The sequence below is a fragment of the Notothenia rossii genome (genome assembly GCF_949606895.1).
Source record: "Notothenia rossii genome assembly, chromosome: 7".
NCBI classification, from domain to species: domain Eukaryota; kingdom Metazoa; phylum Chordata; class Actinopteri; order Perciformes; family Nototheniidae; genus Notothenia; species Notothenia rossii.
In genome coordinates, this window is record NC_136905.1 from 3,837,700 (window position 1) to 3,860,587 (window position 22,888).

Here is a 22,888-nt window from a genome sequence, read left to right on the forward strand (position 1 = left end):
TATGTAGTGTCTCTACTTAAAAGAGTCCTCTCCTGCTGATGTTCAGGTGTATATCAGTATGTAGTGTCTCTACTTTAAAGAGTCCTCTCTTGCTGATGTTCAGGTGTATATCAGTATGTAATGTCTCTACTTTAAAGAGTCCTCTCCTGATGATGTTCAGGTGTATATCAGTATGTAGTGTCTCTACTTTAAAGAGTCCTCTCTTGCTGATGTTCAGGTGTATATCAGTATGTAGTGTCTCTACTTTAAAGAGTCCTCTCCTGCTGATGTTCAGGTATATATCAGTATGTAGTGTCTCTACTTTAAAGAGTCCTCTCCTGCTGATGTTCAGGTGTATATCAGTATGTAGTGTCTCTACTTTAAAGAGTTCTCTCCTGCTGATGTTCAGGTGTATATCAGTATGTAGTGTCTCTACTTAAAAGAGTCCTCTCCTGCTGATGTTCAGGTGTATATCAGTATGTAGTGTCTCTACTTTAAAGAGTCCTCTCTTGCTGATGTTCAGGTGTATATCAGTATGTAGTGTCTCTACTTTAAAGAGTTCTCTCCTGCTGATGTTCAGGTGTATATCAGTATGTAGTGTCTCTACTTTAAAGAGTTCTCTCCTGCTGATGTTCAGGTGTATATCAGTATGTAGTGTCTCTACTTTAAAGAGTCCTCTCCTGCTGATGTTCAGGTGTATATCAATATGTAGTGTCTCTACTTTAAAGAGTCCTCTCCTGCTGATGTTCAGGTATATATCAGTATGTAGTGTCTCTACTTTAAAGAGTCCTCTCCTGCTGATGTTCAGGTGTATATCAGTATGTAGTGTCTCTACTTTAAAGAGTTCTCTCCTGCTGATGTTCAGGTGTATATCAGTATGTAGTGTCTCTACTTAAAAGAGTCCTCTCCTGCTGATGTTCAGGTGTATATCAGTATGTAGTGTCTCTACTTTAAAGAGTCCTCTCTTGCTGATGTTCAGGTGTATATCAGTATGTAGTGTCTCTACTTTAAAGAGTTCTCTCCTGCTGATGTTCAGGTGTATATCAGTATGTAGTGTCTCTACTTTAAAGAGTCCTCTCCTGCTGATGTTCAGGTGTATATCAGTATGTAGTGTCTCTACTTAAAAGAGTCCTCTCCTGCTGATGTTCAGGTGTATATCAGTATGTAGTGTCTCTACTTTAAAGAGTCCTCTCCTGCTGATGTTCAGGTGTATATCAGTATGTAGTGTCTCTACTTTAAAGAGTCCTCTCCTGCTGATGTTCAGGTGTATATCAGTATGTAATGTCTCTACTTTAAAGAGTCCTCTCTTGCTGATGTTTGGGTGCAAATCAGTATGTAGTGTCTCTACTTTAAAGAGTCCTCTCCTGCTGATGTTCAGGTGTATATCAGTATGTAGTGTCTCTACTGGGACATGTCTCCATGCTTTAATGTTCAAAAAGCTCTGCCCAGTCTGCTCTGATTGGTTAGCTGGCCGGCTTTGTTGTGATTGATCAATCGCTTAGGCTAAGGGGCGGGACATCTCTATCACGTACAATGTGTTGGAGCGCTAGCCAATAGGAGCGCGAGTGTTACTTAGTGATGTCACTATACTCCGGAAGTAAGTAAAGGAGTCCAATGGAGGCGTTTCAGCATGCACTAGAACCATTATAACCCACTACAGGAAAGAGAACACCACACAAATCACAATGAGGCCTCTTTAACTTAAAAAACCCCCGCAAAAAAGCGTGGTCATGGTCTCTTTCCTGCCATCCCTCTTGTGTTTGTTGTCAGAGTAATTGTGTGCTCAGCGCCCTGACATCAGGATTGTCGTGTTTAGTGGTTCTGTTTATTTTTCCCATAGGGATCCCTGATCAGCGAAGGGGAGTTCATATTTGTTCTGCCCTCCCCTCCCTCATGTATCCATATAAGCAACTGCCTCAAGACCAAATGGGCTCCAGGAATTTCTGCCCCATGTTTAACCCGCTGCTCTCCGGGCACAGATATGCGTTGTGTTGTGTGGAAACTTAATGACACAACTGTTTAGCAGACTCCTGGCCTCTCGTTTCCCACACCCCTCCTCCCCGGGCCCCTCGGAGATTTCAAGGTCAGGAAAGAGCTGAGACTCATTCCTTGGGAAGTGAAACAAAGTGTCGCTAACGGCCGCTAACGGTCGCTAACGGAGAATCTGTCCTTTAGAGGTCCCCTATTATACTGTTTTTCATCAATATATCACAGGTCTCAGATATATCCAGAGCCTGTCTCTGATTGGCCTAAACACCAAACAGATCATTGCAGCATTACCCATAATCCCCTCTGTTTCAGCCCTGTTTCCAAAGTGCTGATTCTCTGTCTGTTACTTTAGATGAAAATAAGGAGCCCCTCCCCACGCCCCTCTGAGAGAGATTTGGTTAAAAAGAACTCAATGGAGCTCTAGGAGGAGATTCAGGTGATAAGGGGGGGGGGGGGGGGGGGGGTTACCTTGGTTGCTGATTGGCTAATGGTTACTCAAGACAAAACATCGTTATGACATCATCAAGTGGCCAAATTCGGATCAGCTAATTTTCAGACAGGTTTTTATAGAAATGGATCAAAAAGAGAGAGAATCTTTGTTCCTGAAACTTTCAGAGTCTCTTTCCACAGAGGGGACACATGTTGATGTAGAAGAGACATGAAGAAGAGGGGACACATGTTGATGTAGAAGAGACATGAAGAAGAGGGGACACATGTTGATGTAGAAGAGACATGAAGAAGAGGGGACACATGTTGATGTAGAAGAGACATGAAGAAGAGGGGACACATGTTGATGTAGAAGAGACATGAAGAAGAGGGGACACATGTTGATGTAGAAGAAACATGAAGAAGAGGGGACACATGTTGATGTAGAAGAGACATGAAGAAGAGGGGACACATGTTGATGTAGAAGAGACATGAAGAAGAGGGGACACATGTTGATGTAGAAGAGACATGGAGAAGAGGGGACACATGTTGATGTAGAAGAGACATGAAGAAGAGGGGACACATGTTGATGTAGAAGAGACATGAAGAAGAGGGGACACATGTTGATGTAGAAGAGACATGAAGAAGAGGGGACACATGTTGATGTAGAAGAGACATGAAGAAGAGGGGACACATGTTGATGTAGAAGAAACATGAAGAAGAGGGGACACATGTTGATGTAGAAGAGACATGAAGAAGAGGGGACACATGTTGATGTAGAAGAGACATGAAGAAGAGGGGACACATGTTGATGTAGAAGAGACATGGAGAAGAGGGGACACATGTTGATGTAGAAGAGACATGAAGAAGAGGGGACACATGTTGATGTAGAAGAGACATGAAGAAGTGGATTTTGCATGATAGGCGACCTTTTAATAACAGTCCTCTCTGCACACATCCAGGCTCGGGGAGTAACAGATTACATGCTGAGGTGGTAATTTTGAGGTACTTTTAGCTTTGACCTTTGCTACTTTGTACTTCTACTTTACTACAGTTCAGATAAAACATATCATATTATTCTGAAATGGACCAATCTGCACAATGACTACTTTTACTGTAACAGAGTATTCCTACACTCTGGTACTTCTACTTTTACTCAAGTACAAGATCTGAGTACTTTACTTTTTCCTCTAGATCTGATCTCCACAGACTGAGAGTCAGATCAGTCGTCAGCGGAGAGTCGTGTTAAAATCCAGTGTAGAGAGTTTGGTCTGAGGGGCACGAGACATTACCGGTTTGTCGAACTCTCCGACAGCTGAGTATGTGTGTGTGTGTGGTGTGTGAGTGTGTGTGTTGTGTGTGTGTGGTGTATGTGTGTGTGTGTGTGTGGAGATTTCGGGGGAGGGGGTGGAGGGCCTTGAAGGGTCCAGTGGAACAAAAGGTATGTTGGCAGCTGCCATCCCACTGCCAGCAGCTCATGATCCAAATGGAGGATGTACACACACACACACACACACACACACACACACACACACACACACACACACACACATACACACACACACACACACACACACACACACACACACACACACACACACACACACACACACACACACACACACACACACACACACACACACACACACACACACACACACAAATGTGCACGAGAGACAGATTGGTTTGCGACGAGGATCTGACACACTTAGCTAGGAACCTAGTGACTCCATCACTCTGTTGCCACACACACACACACACACACACACACACACACACACACACACACACACACACACACACACACACTCACAGGTACATGTGTTTAGGTTTTGTAATCCAATCTGATGATTATTATCAATATAAATGGTGTTGTTTTGTTTTGTACAATTGGTCAAGATAATGAAACATCTTCTAAATGTCTCGTTCGAAGTCAAAACAAATTCAATTTACAAAGATTTAAACTAAATAAAAGCAGCAAATCCTCACGTTTCAGAAGCTGTTGTTGCTTGATAAATGATTAATTGTCAATCAATAATAATTCATTTTAATTTTGGAATAATAATCGTTTAAGCCCCACAATAAGGTGAACCTCCATTTCTATTAACATTTTGAGATGTTATACGATTTTACTGTGATCCATTGAACAAAAGTCAAGGGTCTCAAGAGGCTGATAAATCATTATTTGAACCGCAAGGAATTTGAAAGAAACCAAAGACAACTGGCTGTGATTGAAAGCCGAGTAGCAATTTAACGGAGTCACCTCGGGGGACTTTTTAACAGCCGTGTTTGAACATGTTCACATTTAGTAGATTACATGACGAACCAATTGATCGGGAAGAGTATTGACGGATCAGTCGATGATGAGTGTTAGCTGCAGCTTTGAAGTGTACCTCATGGGCTCCTTTTTTAAAGAGCCGAACAACAAGCACATCAATCGCAGACACTGATGAATTGGTGGCAGTTGCTGAAGGCATATTTGGGCAAAGGGTGACCTGGGAGGGATTTGAGGGGGTAGGGTTTTTTCGGGGGGGAGGGGGGGGGGAATTGAGAAGGGTAATTTGGGGCGTCCAGAGCGAGGCGTTCCTCCAGCAGTTGTCACTTTTGCAGCAGGCGGTGGCACATGTGCTGTCTGACCCTCGCTCTCGTCAGGACTGTAACTCTGAGATCCTTCACTGGAATATCCCAACGCTTTTTTAAAATTAACTCGCCTCAATCAAGCCTTTCTCGTCTGTGCGTGTGTCCGAGCTTCCATACCGCCTTTTGGCATCTCTAAGCTTTGACGGTAAGAGTGACATTGCAACTCTTAAGAATGTTTATGTGTGTGAGTGAGTGTGTGTGTGAGTGTGTGTGTGTGTGTTTCCTCTAATGTAATTGCTTTGGCCACTTCGCTTGAAACCATGATTACTTTCGAGAGGAAATGTCATCGTTGACGGAGTTTTTTAAGTGTTTAATAACTTCTCCTTTGGCTAAAACTAACATTTTGGGACGGCTATGGCTTAGGGTGGAAATCTACCAATCAGAGGGGCACGGTTTGATCCTCCCAGCTCCTTTAGTCAACATGTCCGAGTGTCCTTGGGCGAGATACTTAACCACAAATGACTCAAGTAGGTATTGACGTGTATGTTAGTTTCTTAGTGGCTTTTTTCCACGCCTAGATTTAGTCTAGATCTATCCGAGCTTCTAAAAGTCCAGCGTGATTTAAATCTTTTTATATCTTGTTTTTTCAGTCCAGAACCAAAACAATGTTGACTTGAATAACTCTTAAAAGTGTTCTTAGGGAAGATACTCAACCCCAAATTGCTAATCGTAGGTATCGAAGTGTAATAATCAATTTTATTTATAAGTACACTTTTCATTAGTAAACAAAACTCAAAGTGCTACAGAGTAAAATGGTTGAAACAAAACAACAAAAACAAAAAAATAAAAGCAGTGACGTTTACGCCGGCTATTCTAAAAATATGCCTCTTGTTTCTTAGTGGCTTTATCCAAAGGCCTACATTCAAGCCGAAGTGAAAGGAAAGACAGTGTCTCCGAAATGTTCTGTTTCTGATCTCTAATCAGCCGGGGGAGGCATGGGCTTCTCTGCTGGCGCCTCTCAGGACTTTTTCGAGGGAGATATGGGGGGGGGGGGGGGGTGCGAGGTGACTTGTTTTGTGGACTGTCTTCCATCATCAGCCGCCGAGCTGACACCTTCCCAAGCCCCAGAAAATCTGCTGAGAGAAATGGTCTAGATTGGAGGGGGGTCCGTCGGGGGAGATTTATGGTGCATGGCTTGTGTTGTGGTGCAGCTCCTAACATCACACCTGTTCTCTTTCTTTCTGGAATTGAAGGCTTACGCGGCCATTGCTGTGTCGAGTGAGCGCCCTTGACACCTGCTTACACCATGTTGTGTGCTTTATAGGACTGAGACCAGGGATTATCTTCTAGTCGATTTATTTTATGGTCTTTAAAATGTACATCTGAGTTTCTTTAAGTCCAAGGTGATGTTTTTCTACGTCCAAAACACAAAGATATTCACTGGAATCTTATTTTTCTAAAAGGCCAACGTGTTTTTAAACAGAACCAAAGATATTCACATGAATTACGTTAAAAAAGGAAATCAACTGACACTTTTTAACACTCAATACATCTTCTGATTATTTTTCTCATTTAATCGTTCTGTCTACACGAGTTTCTAAAAGTCCAACGTGTTTTAAATCTTGTTTTATTCAGTCAAAAAACAAAGGTATTCACATGAATTAAAAAGGACATCAACTAATGATTATTCTATATATGTTATATTATGAAGATGACTTGCTTGAACAATAGTTTGGTTTATGACATTTCTAAGCAAGTTTCTCTCATGTGATGTTTTTGTAATCCTTGTGTTCCAGTCCAAAACCCATTTATATTGACTTAAACAACTGAGAAAGAACATAACATATGAAAGGCTGAATATATCATTCACTGCCATTCGTGTATGAGAAATAACTATTTATGGATTTTTGTCAAATTACATTACATGTCACTTGTTTTTATCCAAAGCAACTTCCATACTCAACACTGTGGGCAATCCCTACAGGAGCAGTTTGGGGTGAAGTGTCTCAGGGACACAGCGACATGCTGACTGCAGAGGGGTTTGAACCTGTGACCCCCTGATCCCAACACCAACCCACTGCACCACACGCCTCCCTTGGTGCAAATATAAAAGCGTTAAAGCTTATGGTTTTCCTTTACCTTGTTGTTTGCTATATATTTTCAAAGGTAAACAGCAGGAAGTTGTTTACCCCTGTTCAGCAGCCTCGAGGTACTCTTTCACAGCTCAGGAGATAGAAGCCTTATCTTCATTTTCTTTCATAAGAAATGGTCTGTCTGCCTCTATACCCACTATAACAAATCTCCAAAGTGTATGGGATTACTCTCACAAGCTACACATCCAGCATGTGAGTTATAGAGCCTCTCAATGCTCTTCGCCGTTCTCCAGACGCCGGCGTTTAATTGTGACAGAAAATGAGTTTTCTTGAGGCGAGTCAATCTCTCGGCGCGTTTTATAATAACGTTACACGCGCCTGTTCCTGCAAGTTTATTGGGTTGCGGCGTTGCCTGGCCACATGTCTTCGTTATTGATGGGGGAACTATTTAAAAAAGGTATGAAACCACAACATTCCTCCTCACCTGCATGCATCAGAATAACCCCGATAGTGCTGGAGATAAACGGCTATATCTGAGCGTCTGTCGGCGCCCTTGATCTCGACCGACTCTCCTTCGAGGCTTCGTTGATGAGAACGTGTTCGACTGGTGACGGGAAACTTTCCTACACATGCCTCTGTCCTCCAGTGTCACATTGATGTCATCAGTGTTTTGTCTAGAGGGCTTTTTTATTTCCTGTCACAGACCTTTTGTTGTCAAAGAATATTTAAGGCGATGGGAAAAAAATGTGAGCGAGGAAACCTGTAGACCGTGTTAGAAAGCTCACATTCCTAAAACACTGCAATGCAAGTGCTGCAATGGTACGGTTAGGGTTAGGGTTAGGGTTATAGATGAAGGACCTATAAGCAAGCAGGACTTCTTCATGGACAATGACTCCTGCAAATATGGTAACTCTTTTACAAACTGTGTATCTTTAGATTCATTAAAACACATACGTCCATTCTGATTCTGATTCTGCTTAGGTCAGCAGTTTGGGGTTATTTCCTATTTTAAATAAATGGTAGTTTATTTATTTGGTTCAAAATGTTCCAAGAGCCGAAGGAAGCATATTTACATGTAAGGTTTTGACCAACAACTTAAAAGATAGCAGAAAATCCTCATATTTCAAAATGTGCATCCGAAGACTAATTGGTATTCTTGCTTTTTAAGTGGCTTTAAACATTCTGAATGTTTACCAAATAGTTGCACAGAGCTTTCCTCTCAATTATTTGATTTAATGGCAGTTTTTCTCCGTTTTTAGTCACACAAGTAATTCAAAGACGTCCTTTTGAGTGCGGGAACTTAGGAACAACACTCATTAGACAACGTTTCATTGCATTAATCAGAGAACGTGTGTATTGAGACATTGAGAAACGTCACTCTTACTAAGCAGACAAGCAGCTGTTGCTGGGATTGAACCTGTGGACTTTTACAGTCTGTCAAACACACGGCCACCCACAGGCCCGACAGCTGAAAGTCTACCTGATCTACCCCCGCTGGCTTCCTGGATTGAGTGCTTGGGTTTAATGGAATAGAAATAAGCTGCAATCCAACGAAAATACTCAGTTTTCAGGAGCATTTTGACTGTTTTTCTTCTAACCTCGGGTCCTTTCTGCTTTATATTTCACTCTGCTGCGAAAAGGTTAGCATATCATCGGAAGATTAATCATTTTACAATCTTGATGATTGTTTAATTAGGCGCCCTACTTTGCTTTGTGGGGTTTCTGCACATACATGGTCATCAATCAGAGCAGACTGGGCTCAGGTGTCAAACAGACGGTGACATTTACCAGTTCAGCTTCTTAGATATGCAAATGTCCCCTCGTCCCCTCTGTGGGACGAATAAACGTATTCTGGTTCTGATGAGGAATTGCTGCTTCTCTCCTTTTATATCAGTTTACATTTCATATTAATAATCATTAGCTCTCCTTTCTCTGGTGGCTTGTGCAAGTGAAGCCTTGCTTTCTGTAAGCTCTACTGACAGGAATGGAAACCTATTGCTGTTTTGGAAGAGACAAAACATCTTGGATACATTTTGCACACTAGCCTGAGGGTTGAATCAGTTCCTGAATCTCTGCCAGGTGAACTGCCAACAATAACAGACGTGTCTCCCTCATTGTTGCACCGTAGCCTCCGCTCACCTCCGCTCACCTCCACCTCTCAGGCATGGGTGTAACCCTTAGTGCTCTGAACTGTGTGTTAGTGATGTAACCTGACAGGTCAAACCGCATCCTGACGGGAACAAGTCTCCGAGTCAACAACACGTCAAACTCGCAGCTTTGTGTGACTGCCAACACGTCCGTTATGCTCCACATGCTTCCTGAGCCGCTGGACAAAAGGCCTCTGTGTGGACGCTCACATGCACATGTTTATTATAAATGTTTAACTATTCAAAGTTTAAGCGCTTCAATGTTATATGTGAGAGAGAGAGAGAGAGAGATGGATGGATGGATGGATGGATGGATGGATGGATAGATACTTTATTGATCCCAATTTGGGAAATACTTTCGTCACAGAAGCAGAAGTGTGTTCAGACTTTATAATACAATACTTGAAATACTTTAAAAAGTGGAAAAGAGAATGAACAATTACAAATAAAATTATAAAATTCAAAATATTATATCAAATATAAACAAAACAACATAAAATATTCTGGATAACACAAAATAAAAATTCAAACATACAACAGGGTCCAAAATACTAAAGGAAGTGAAGCTACAGTGTAGTTTACATCTTATACACAGCCTCCTCCAACAATTCAACAGCAATATATAAGAAAGAAAACCAATAGAGTGCAAGACTAGTGTGCAAGTACAGTAAGGGCTTCCCGTGTTAAACCAGTGGGTGTGTGTTGTTTGTTGTTGTGTAGGTGTGTGTACGTGTGTGTGTACGTGCTCCTGTAGACTGCAGTATTGACAGCGGCCCGGCAGCGTGGGTGTGATTCACGAGCGTTTATCTCCTCCCCTCCCCCCCTTAAAAACCACCACCACTTCAGAAGTGCTGTCCTTGCACTGCATCAGCCCCCCACCTCTCCAAAGACTCACCCATGATTGGTTAAGAGGAGGTGGAAAAAGGGAGGAGGGGAGAGATCATGTTCCACTGCCAGGGTTGGCATCGCACAGCCACAAGCTTCAGATGTACAGCCAGCAGCTCCTTCCCCTCCTCCACTGTTTGTCTCATCCCCCCCTTTCACTCCACCTGCTGATGATTCAAGATTCAAGACTTTTATTGTCATGTGTTCATAGCTACAGTTTAGATATGACAATTAACTTATCTTAGGTCACAGACTCATCCAACAGAGCAACACAATAACACAGATACAATCGGAGAGTCTATATACAAGTAGATGGAATCTGATATATTGGATACATAATGTGTGAGTTGCAGACAGATGAATGTTATGGATGTTCTTTCAAAAGTTCAGGTGTTAAACCGTGTCATTTCATTTCATATTTATTCCGTTCATGGTATGCACAACTTAACGTATAACAATTATTTACAAAACATGTCTCGATAAACACACCGTACCCGAAAAGGAGCAGCGGACAAAAAAATAATCTTATATTACCCGCCCCTTTCTCAAAATAAATAAATACATAGAAATAGTCCTATGTTCTTATTCACTGCCAATCATAACAGTATCGTAGGAAAATAAGAGAAACACAAAAACGTACTTATGGCCTGTGGAATGAAACTGCGGATGATTCTGCCACAATATCAGCCATAGGGTTTTGTTGATATAGTCGAGATGCATGCTGGGTAACTGAAGTGTAGCGTGTAGTGTGCTTGCGTTTCAAATGGTTGCCCTGGAACATGCAGCAACAGGCTGTAAATATCAGGCAGCTGCTGGCAGAACATCCTCAAGGTTGGGCTGCAAACCGAGCCTCGCTGAGACCAATGAGGGAATTCAGAGGCCTGGTAAGACGCCAATGACCCCCCCACCAACTCCCCCCCCCCATTGGTGGTTTGCCCCATATGAGGAACGAAACCCCCTCTCGTCTCCACCTTAAAAGCTAATTCATACTTACACTGCCCTTTGATGCGGCTGAACTACCCATGAACTTTGGCATTAATGCCTTCACTATGAACCTATAGACAGCTTGAAGTGATACTGAAGCAATGAAGATATACGATATGTTCAGGTGTATGTCAGTATGTAGTGTCTCTACTTTAAAGAGTCCTCTCCTGCTGATGTTCAGGTGTATATCAGTATGTAGTGTCTCTACTTTAAAGAGTCCTCTCCTGCTGATGTTCAGGTGTATATCAGTATGTATTGTCTCTACTTTAAAGAGTCCTCTCCTGCTGATGTTCAGGTGTATATCAGTATGTAGTGTCTCTACTTTAAAGAGTCCTCTCCTGCTGATGTTCAGTTGTATATCAGTATGTAGTGTCTCTACTTTAAAGAGTCCTCTCCTGCTGATGTTCAGGTGTATATCAGCATGTAGTGTCTCTACTTTAAAGAGTCCTCTCCTGCTGATGTTCAGGTGTATTATCAGTATGTAGTGTCTCTGCTTTAAAGAGTCCTCTCCTGCTGATGTTCAGGTGTATATCAGTATGTACTGTCTCTACTTTAAAGAGTCCTCTCCTGCTGATGTTCAGGTGTATATCAGTATGTAGTGTCTCTACTTTAAAGAGTCCTCTCCTGCTGATGTTCAGGTGTATATCAGTATGTAGTGTCTCTACTTTAAAGAGTTCTCTCCTGCTGATGTTCAGGTGTATATCAGTATGTAGTGTCTCTACTTTAAAGAGTCCTCTCCTGCTGATGTTCAGGTGTATATCAGTATGTAGTGTCTCTACTTTAAAGAGTCCTCTCCTGCTGATGTTCAGGTGTATATCAGTATGTAGTGACTCTACTTTAAAGAGTCCTCTCCTGCTGATGTTCAGGTGTATCTCAGTATGTAGTGTCTCTACTTTAAAGAGTCCTCTCCTGCTGATGTTCAGGTGTATATCAGTATGTAGTGTCTCTACTTTAAAGAGTCCTCTCCTGCTGATGTTCAGGTGTATATCAGTATGTATTGTCTCTACTTTAAAGAGTCCTCTCCTGCTGATGTTCAGGTGTATATCAGTATGTAGTGTCTCTACTTTAAAGAGTCCTCTCCTGCTGATGTTCAGTTGTATATCAGTATGTAGTGTCTCTACTTTAAAGAGTCCTCTCCTGCTGATGTTCAGGTGTATATCAGCATGTAGTGTCTCTACTTTAAAGAGTCCTCTCCTGCTGATGTTCAGGTGTATTATCAGTATGTAGTGTCTCTGCTTTAAAGAGTCCTCTCCTGCTGATGTTCAGGTGTATATCAGTATGTACTGTCTCTACTTTAAAGAGTCCTCTCCTGCTGATGTTCAGGTGTATATCAGTATGTAGTGTCTCTACTTTAAAGAGTCCTCTCCTGCTGATGTTCAGGTGTATATCAGTATGTAGTGTCTCTACTTTAAAGAGTTCTCTCCTGCTGATGTTCAGGTGTATATCAGTATGTAGTGTCTCTACTTTAAAGAGTCCTCTCCTGCTGATGTTCAGGTGTATATCAGTATGTAGTGTCTCTACTTTAAAGAGTCCTCTCCTGCTGATGTTCAGGTGTATATCAGTATGTAGTGACTCTACTTTAAAGAGTCCTCTCCTGCTGATGTTCAGGTGTATCTCAGTATGTAGTGTCTCTACTTTAAAGAGTCCTCTCCTTATGATGTTCAGGTGTATATCAGTATGTAGTGTCTCCACTTTAAAGAGTCCTCTCCGGCTGATGTTCAGGTGTATATCAGTATGTAGTGTCTCTACTTTACAGAGTCCTCTCCTGCTGATGTTCAGGTGTATATCAGTATGTAGTGTCTCTACTTTAAATAGTCCTCTCCTGCTGATGTTCAGGTGTATATCAGTATGTAGTGTCTCCACTTTAAAGAGTCCTCTCCTGCTGATGTTCAGGTGTATATCAGTATGTAGTGTCTCTACTTTAAATAGTCCTCTCCTTATGATGTTCAGGTGTATATCAGTATGTAGTGTCTCCACTTTAAAGAGTCCTCTCCTGCTGATGTTCAGGTGTATATCAGTATGTAGTGTCTCTACTTTACAGAGTCCTCTCCTGCTGATGTTCAGGTGTATATCAGTATGTAGTGTCTCTACTTTAAAGAGTCCTTTCCTCCTGATGTTCAGGTGTATATCAGTATGTAGTGTCTCTACTTTAAATAGTCCTCTCCTGCTGATGTTCAGGTGTATATCAGTATGTAGTGTCTCTACTTTAAAGAGTCCTCTCCTGCTGATGTTCAGGTGTATATCAGTATGTAGTGTCTCTACTTTAAAGAGTCCTCTCCTGCTGATGTTCAGGTGTATATCAGTATGTAGTGTCTCTACTTTAAAGAGTCCTCTGCTGCTGATGTTCAGGTGTATATCAGTATGTAGTGTCTCTACTTTAAAGAGTCCTCTCCTGCTGATGTTCAGGTGTATATCAGTATGTAGTGTCTCTACTTTAAAGAGTCCTCTGCTGCTGATGTTCAGGTGTATATCAGTATGTAGTGTCTCTACTTTAAAGAGTCCTCTCCTGCTGATGTTCAGTTGTATATCAGTATGTAGTGTCTCTACTGGGACATGTCTCCATGCTTTAATGTTCAAAAAGCTCTTTATTGTTCTCATACTGTCTGTGCTGCAGCACCTCTTTTCACCCTCTGTCTGAAACCAGAGCCCAGTCTGTTCTGATTGGTTAGCTGGCCGGCTCTGTTGTGATTGGTCAACTGGAAAAATTCAAAACTGTATACCATATGAATTACTAACAAGTAGTCCTTTAAACCAAATAATGAATAAAGAAACTACTGTTTCTATGTCTACATGGCATATTTAAATTCAAAGATTATACTTTTCAACGTCTCAGAAGCGTTGATCTTGGTCTTCTGCCCCAGATCGGACTTTTATGCTCGAAGGTGTCAGATTTTCCGAACACTATACTCGCCCAACAACCTCAAACACCTGCTGGTTTCACTTCATGTGATCCACAGTTGCATTAATCCTCTGACGGCATCATTTGTCATCTCATGTTCCCCCGTCCTGTGAGGGTCGGACTGAGTGAACACTGAGTGATAAATGATTATTGGTGAAATATTGATCGTCCTCAGCTTCAAACTGAGGGACGGATCAGTCATTTTGATGTTGGTGATTCTTCAGAGGCCGGTCGCCCTCCTCCGGAAACCTGACGCCCTCCGCAGATCTCCTGCTAACTCATATGAACATTCTTCTTCATACGTTTCATCAACAGTCAACATGATTTGTAAATGTCTCATGACTCACAGCCTCTGATATCTGTTGGACACTTTGATGTCCCAGCATGCCTCAGAGTAACATGTTTTATTTTTAGAATCAACTGTTGTGACGGCAACGTCTATTCAATTGTTGTTTATAAGTGTTTATAATATGCAAGTTCAAAGTAACAATAACGCAGATTCAAAGTGGTCGCTTTACAGTTTGCTTGTGATCAGAATTTTGTAACATTAATTGTAATATGTGAACTTTATTGGCAGCAGATTGGGGAAATAAAAACAGACCTTTTAGTAATTTCATTGGCAGTCAAGACTCATAATGCCCCAAAAGTAGCCAACAGTGTGGGAGAGACACACAGTGATTGTAGCCTTTGCAGACCATTTACATGCACTAAATACCTATGTAACACACTATAGGGAAGGGACAACCCCAAAAAGCATAATATGGCCCCTTTAACTTAAAGAAATGTACGCAAAGAAAGTCGTAGCGCTCTGAAAAACATGAGTGCATAACTTTTTATGGCGGCGGCCGCTTGAGAGTCACTTTATTCTTCTTGGAATCAATTTGAAAAAGACTTGGAAAATGGTATGTGGACATTGTCCCACTTGTTGATTGTTGTCAGAGTAATTATAGTATTAGGGCCTCTTTAAATCGTTCAGGGTGTAATAATCCCACTTTGGATGACAGTGGAAGTTGCAGTCGGGGGGTTTTCAGTGGTTTTTACCGGCAGATGTTGGTGCCATATCTCAGCAGTCCTTTGGCTTGGCGCCAGCAGCCATTTTCACCCCCACCCCCAACAAGAACCCCCACCACTGTTGACTGTTATCTTTCTGCTGCAGGCCGCTCTGCTGCCACTTAACACGCCGGGCCAGCAAAGAATGGACATGCAAGAAGAAGACTAACAGATAACACACACTCAGGACGGACCAATATATCGATGCTTCAGTTATGTTTCAAGATTCAAGGCTTTAATGGTCATGTGTACATAGCTACAGTGTAGATATGTCAATGGAAATCTAAGTAAATACAAATAAAATACAATAGAAATAGTGCAAGAAGAGTCTATATACAAGTACATGGAATATGATATCTTTGATAAATAATTTGTAAGTTGCAAACAGATGAGCATACTGATAACGCTCCTCTGAAATCACTGAAAAAGATTTTAGTATGATGACTTTTGGGGGAATTTGTGTTCCCGAGACAAGATACTGCAAGACTTTCCTCCCCAGGAATGATTTCCATCTTTGAGTCTTAACTTAGTTAAATATGAACCCAAACCTCCATAAACCTTGTAGAAAATATTGAAAACTATTTTGAAAAAAGGCACTCTTCATATTTGCAGATCTGCCTGAGAACGCCAGGTTTTTGAAGAGGTTAATCAAAGTCTTTCTTTTGAGTTATAACTCATCGAAATCTGAACCAAAATATCCCTTAAAAAATAGAAATGATAGAAAAGTTATATAAAAAAGACGCTGCTGAGAGATTTGCCTGAGAATCTAATGTTTTCAAATTAGTTATTTTTACTCCTTCTTCGAGTCATGACATCTGTACCCAAACATCCCTAAAACCTGATAGAAATGTAAAAGGTACAGAAAAAGGAGGCTTCCTCATATTTGCAGATGTGCTTGAGAATTAAGTATTCTTCAGCACTAAAGCAATCCATTGATACATGTTGTAATACAGCAAACAGGAAGTGCTAATAGCTAATTTGGCAAACATTTAATGGCGCACATTTTTCTTTTTTGGGCTAAAGATTGGGTAGTTAAGGGGATACATTGTGTCAATACGGTGTGCAGAAGACGCCCAGTGTCAAACATGTAAAACCCCTGCTCTACACCAACAAGAAATGTATAAATAAACCGTGTAAATGTATTTCATTCCAGGCTTTCCGATTTAGTTCTGCTCTAATTATCACCTGCATCTGACCCAGTTATGATACTGTCAGTCAGGCCTTATTTTGCTCTCACACAGACAGCCTCACCATCGTCATCGCATTACATCACATATTTCCCTTTTATTAAAGCCAACAACAGAATGCCGTCCAACCCAAACACAAAGTCTGATTTGTGTTTTCTGTGTCATGACTCAGTCACAGCCCCGCAGCCTCTGACACACACACACACACACACACACACACACACACACACACACACACACACACACACACACACACACACACACACACACACACACACACACACACACACACACACACACACACACACACACACACACACACACACACACACACACACACAGCTTTAGGCAGAAACATAGGTGGCGATGTATCAGTAATATTAAGGGGCAGTGTTAGCCTTGAGGACAGCAAAGCAAAGGCAGGTTGTCATGAGGAAGGTCACCAGTTCACAAACCCCCTCGTCTCGGCTTGGAAAATCTGCGTGACGTGCCCTTTAGCAAGCCACTTAACCCCTCGTCGCCCAAAGGAAGCTTCTTATTCTCCAACAATAGGAGACTGTAGCTGTACTGGGAAGCTTCCAGATGCAACAACTCTGTTTCTAAACAAGAACACGCAAAGACTCTCCTCGTGAATACATTTCAATATATAATATTGCCCTCGCTGCTCGTGGTTTTCCACCCACATCGTTGGAATAAAACACTGAGGCTTTGAAATGTTATAGCAACAGATGTCATGGATAATGATCCAATGCAAAACAAATTCTAAGTGTGAGGCTATGACCTGATATGCCTTCTCTGAAGCTTTGTGGACACATTTCTCCACTGGTAGTATATCTGTTTAATTTCCATACCATTCTTAAGCTAAGTTAAGACGCTTTCTTTTGTTTCCCAGTTTTTGTAGGTTTTACGCTATCATATCTTTAATTAAAACGTTTGATTCATATTTTTTGCAGCACAAACTAATAACAATTAAAGGTCCCTTCTTTGGGAACTCTGTATTTGTAGCCTTTGCAGAACATTTACATGCACAAAAACATGAGGGGAAAACCCCAAAATGCAGCGTTAAGATGTCTTAGGTTTGAAATTCTTGTACTAAAACAAATCACAATATCTGAGCAACTCTTAAAACAATTGCAATTCAAAACAGACACTACTCTCCGACTAGTTTGCTGAAGGTTTTCTTTTCAATGCAATTTGCATGGAAGTATTATCCAAGGAAGAAGCATCATTGAGATTTAGTTGGTGAAGTTAATCCACAAGGACTGTAATATTCCAGCATCTGTTCTTCTAATGTAGTGAATGTAGCAGCTGAACAAATTCTTTAGAAGCTCTTTGCTCCAATATGTGCTTTTATGTCCTTATTCCCTGAGTTCAACTCTTCTGAAAATTGCAGAAGAGGAGCTTGTCACTGGCCCCTTGTGATATAAGCCGGCAAAACGTTTTTTGGGCGTTCCCCAGGGCTCTTATCCGGGTCCGCTGTAGATTCCTAATTATCAGCGTTAATCTTTTCATTGTCCAGAGCCCGCCTGTCGCTCCCTGCTGCTCAGCGAGGCAGAGACACACTCCAGGCCTCCTGCTTCCCGTGTGAGAGCAGAGATTCGGCCTGACATCAGACATGGGAAGCGAGCCCGCGCAGCATGAAGGGTAAAAGGTCGCGATTTGACCACCGGCGGGCAGATAAAGCCGCCTTTTCATGTGTGATCAGCCCACAACCTAAAGACAAATCCCTCGGCGCGCTGCTTTGAACTTCCTCTCTGGCTTTTCAGAGGATAACGAAGGCTTGCGAGAGAGGAAGTGATGTTACCAACACCTCTTTACTCTGCCGAATGACAAGAACGAATGTTAAAACATATTGGTAACACCTACTCTTTTCAAAAAGTACACTAATGAGGTGATCCACTGTACGCTTTACTGCTCTCGGTTATTACATCTCTGCCAGTCAGAAGTGAAAGACATGAAGATGAAGAGAAGCAGAGGATTCAAACATGGATTTTTTATTTTTTTGGAAAATGATTGTGCTGAAGGAGCTGGAAGCTGATATCAGAAATATGTTTGCCAATGCTTTGTACATTCAGTTCCTGCAGCTAGACTTTCCAAGTGGAAACCAGGCTCTCAACGGTCTTCCATAATTCATAAGCAACTCATCGCCAAAGCAAACCCATTGCATCCTCTCTGAACGAGCGTGCTGTGCGGCGCCCACAGCTGCACAAAGGGAATGTCAGTCTCATGACGGACAATTTCACATTCTTTGTTTCAGAAGAGTGGATGTAAGTAGAGGGCGTTTATCTTCTTCTTCTGCAGGTACAGGGAATGCAAACAATGCTGGAGAGCCTGTGTTGTGTCTCCAGAGGCTTCAGCTCTGCACACTGCCGCCACTATTTTCTCCCTGTCATGTGACGTGTGCACGCTGCGCAGTGTGTGTACACACAGTCTGTATGTATATATATAGCGCGCTATTTTTAAAAGCTGAACCGCAAATAGTAGGAAACGGGGCCTAAAACGGTCCTCGCTTCTGTTGCCATTCCTGCTCTGCTGCTGCCTCCTCATTCATTCATGAGTCTGCATGAATTTGCAGAAACACTTCTCTCTCCACTTTTCCCTTTTTGACATTTCAAATGTATGAAGTGCCAAACCTGTGTTTCTGATCATGCATTGTAGAGTACCGCAGACCACCCTTTATTTCATGGTTGGTTAGATGCACGGCTGAATTAGACACGGCTTTTTACACTCTTCGTATTTTCTCCGTGTTACATACAATAATAATAATGTTATCAGTCGACACCAAATCAGCTTGTTGTTAAATGCCGAGTTTAATCGGAGAGATCTTCCTGACTCATACATGCTTGACTTGAGAGTCAGGGAAATCAAAATACAAAAATAATGAAAATGTTCTTTTTGAGAGTTGAAGTCAAATTCTTCCTTTGCTGTGAATTTCATTTTTTATACCCTAAAAATACCCTATGTTCTTCCAATTGAATGTCCATAATTGCTGGATAGATAAATATACAATTTAAGGAGCGTAACGTTATAATTAATTATTATTCATTTGAAGCAGAAGTGATTTATGAAATCTTGAATAATAGTTTGATCGTTAATTTCATGTTAGGCTTAATGATGGTTGAATGGATGTTAATTTTAGTTTCACTACTTGATATTAATAACGCAAGATCAGGTGTTTTGTTGGTTTGCATTGGTTGTGTTTGTGGCAACAGTGTGTGAATGTGTGTGTAAGGAGCCCAGGAATAACAGCCCATGCTAAGGCTATTGCTAATAGGTATCTTAACGAGTATCCTAATAAAGATCATGTGTTTTAGAATGGATGCAGAGTAATGTTCATCCCAGTGTACATTTTTATCACACAGATCACTGAGTCACAGATTATACGATGCAATGCAATAATACTTTACCGTCAGATCAAGTATTATATTTTTCTTGAATAACAGCAGCTCCATTTGCAACGTCAAACAAGGACAGATATTAAGACACGACACAAGGAAAACAAACATTTACCAGAACATCACGATCACTGAAGAGAAACACTAATCAAGACCCTCAAACATACATTTGACTCAACGGGGAAAAAATGTTTTGGGGCCATTGAAGTCGCGGACTGACACGTAGTACTGCCGTTTGGCCACTACACATTTCTGCTTCAAGGTCTTGGCTTTTAGTCAAAGTCAATTTTAATGTCAATCTTCCAGTTTGTGTGTACAGACAGAGACTTAAATAAAAACACAACACTCAGTATATACAACATAACAGTCACTTCAATATTTTGAGAATGTGCGTTATTTTATTGACACAGATCACAGAGTGAAACCTGTTTCCTGTCATAAATGAGCCGCGTTTATGATGGAAAATATGTGCCGTTCACAGTCTCTCCTCGCTGCCTTCGATCGGGGGGGAAACACATTCAGAGTGTCAGTCCAGGGCAAGTAAACACAAATAAAATACAATAGATATAGTGCAAGAAGAGTCTCTATACAAGTAATTGGAATATTGATGTATAAATTGCAAACGGATGAATGTTATGGAGGTTGTTTCAAAAGTTCAGGTGTTACACAGTCATATGGCCTGTGGGATGAACTGTCTCTGAGTCTCGTGGTTTTGTGTACTTTTGCCATCTCTGGTCATAAATGAGCCACATTTTATGACGGCGTTTTTTTAAATATGTGGCGTTCACGGTGTCTCCTCGCTGCTCTGCTTTCGATCGGGAGGGAAACACATTGGTAGTGTCAGTCCGGGGCAGCCGGGGGCCGCGGGCGACCAGCGGATCAGTGATGTGGCGCTGATGCCTCTAATGAAGCTGACACAGCACAGCCCCCACCCCCGAGGGCCTCCAGCTCTGCGTGTAGCCCTACAAACACCCCCCACCCTCCATAACTCTCACCACCACTATATAACCACCACGGCCCCTAGTAGACCCCCCCCCCCCCACACACACACACACACACACACAACAACACAGAAATTCCTGTTTGTCATGTTGATAAATATTTATCAACGCAAGAAACCGTATGTAATGTTGTCTTAAAGGTCCCCTATTATACTGTTTTTCATCAATATATTATAGGTCTCAGATAAATGTCTCTGATTGGCTGAAACACCAAACAGATCATTGCAGCATTACCCATAATCCCCTCTGTTTCAGCCCTGTTTCCAAATTGCTGATTCTCTGTCTGTTACTTTAGATGAAAATAAGGAGCCCCTCCCCACGCCCCTCTGAGAGACATTTGGTTACAAAGAACTCAATGGTGCTCTAGGAGGAGATTCAGGTGATAAGGGGGGGGGGGGGGGGGGGGGTTTATCTTGGTTCCTGATTGGCTAATGGTTACACAAGCCAAAACATCGTTATGACATCATAGGTGACCTTTCATTTACACAATTTTATTTGATATTCTGTTCTTGTACACATCACATTCTATTTACATGTTTATAGACTTTTTGCAATACTTTTTATTTTATATTTTTTTATTTTATAATATATGTTGCATTGTTGGCGAAGCTCTCACTGTAGCTTCGTGCACATGATGATAAAAACTTTGAATTTCTGTCGTTGTGTATGAGGGGTCGTTGCAAACCGTAGTCATATTCCAATGACTTGTATATCGACTCTTTGTGCACTATTTCTATTCTATTTTATGTGCATTTACTTGCACAATTGTATCTTGTTTTTTTTTTACACTGTAGCTAATGTACACATGATAATAAAAGCCTTGCATCTTGATTCCAGCAGCTAAAGTGGGTCACAGTGTGCAAACTCCGCCCTTTTCTCTGTGTACTAATGAATGCCTGTGTGTTGTTTTCCAGGATCTGCCCAGCTGAGGTGAAGGGGAGGGCAGAGGATCCCAGATCAACCTGAGTGTGGATGACCTGGCTCTGGAATCAGGAACATGATCTGAAGAAGGCGCCGCACACCGAACCCCGACTTCCTCTCCTCCTCCTCCCTGTTTTTTTATTTTTTATTTCTAAATCTACTGGGTCACAGCCTCCCTGCCGGGCTGCTAACACCAGCGTGCACTGAGAGGACGACCTGAGGAAGGACATACAGCGACAGCCACCCGTGACCTCTGACCTCGACACACTGCCAGAACCATGGGGAGGAAAAAGATCCAGATCCAGAGGATCACTGATGAACGCAACAGACAGGTGAGAGGCTGTTCAGGAACCCAGCGATATCTGGATGTGTAATTAGGCTTTGGGAGTAACTGTTACATGTGATGAAATTATGCAGTCAAAATATATATTTTTTTAACTGTATAAAATTACAATTCCATTAAAAAATAAGTTATCAGATTACCGTACATTTAAATAAAATAGAGATTACTAGCAAAAATAAAGATGAATATATTATACTGTAGGAAGACATACTTTCCTTCTTTTCTTGATCACATGTCTTAGACAAAACTGCAGGTTTCATCAGGATGGCGGACATTTTTGGAGCTTGAAATTGCTTTTCTGCTATAATGTGGTGCAGGAATGAGTCCTGAAACCCCATAATGAGTCAGCATTTCACCGCTTCCTGTTGTTTCATCTGGAAGTCAATGTTTTTTTAATCAGTCCTATCAAGCTGCAGAGATTTTTCTTTTTTTGTTTTCCATCAAAAAACAATACCCCACTGGTGAATTTAAACACAGTGGTTGCTAACAAGTGTCTAAATGACTTAAACGTCATCACGCCCAACATTAGCCACCTTTAGCTTAGCGGTGGTGACCTGAAGTCATGTGACCGTGCTGTAGTTCCTTTATAGCCCAACATTAGCCACCTTTAGCTTAGCGGTGGTGACGTGAAGTCATGTGACCGTGCTGTAGTTCCTTTATAGCCCAACATTAGCTTTTTACTTCAGAAACCATAAAGTGGTGTCTTGCTAAACAAACCATGTTAGTATTATTAAAGTGGTAACCAGGGAGATGTTAATTCCCTCTACAAAAATAATGCATCCGATGTTAAACTGGATTGAACTCCCTATATGATTTGAATATCCCCGTCACACATCCTGCTCAGGTATAATCATATCAACGCCTCCTTGATTAATTTCCATTAGTCTGACAGAAAGCCTTATCACATTCCCACAGGGATCCTTTCTGTTTTCACAAGTCCCATGTAGCATGAACAACCTAATGGGCGTTCTCTCAACAATATAACGGCATTGAGTTTTATGAGGCTCCT

General features: G+C 41.6%; 1 protein-coding gene across 17 annotated transcripts in view; it reads left to right on the top strand.

The window, feature by feature from the left end:
- The window catches only part of mef2d (myocyte enhancer factor 2d), a 148,049-nt gene that overhangs the window by 37,635 nt on the left and 87,526 nt on the right, over positions 1 to 22,888 (top strand). For 9 of the 17 annotated variants that reach the window (XM_079694826.1, XM_079694838.1, XM_079694840.1 and 6 more), the window contains exons 1-2: positions 4,977 to 5,179; positions 21,530 to 21,868. In XM_079694826.1, coding sequence (XP_079550952.1) covers positions 21,815 to 21,868 — 54 coding nt within the window. In that variant the 5' untranslated portion in view covers positions 4,977 to 5,179; positions 21,530 to 21,814. Of the gene's footprint in view, positions 1 to 4,975; positions 5,180 to 21,529; positions 21,869 to 22,888 lie in introns of those variants that run through there. The other 8 variants (XM_079694839.1, XM_079694836.1, XM_079694837.1 and 5 more) reach the window with 3 other exon arrangements.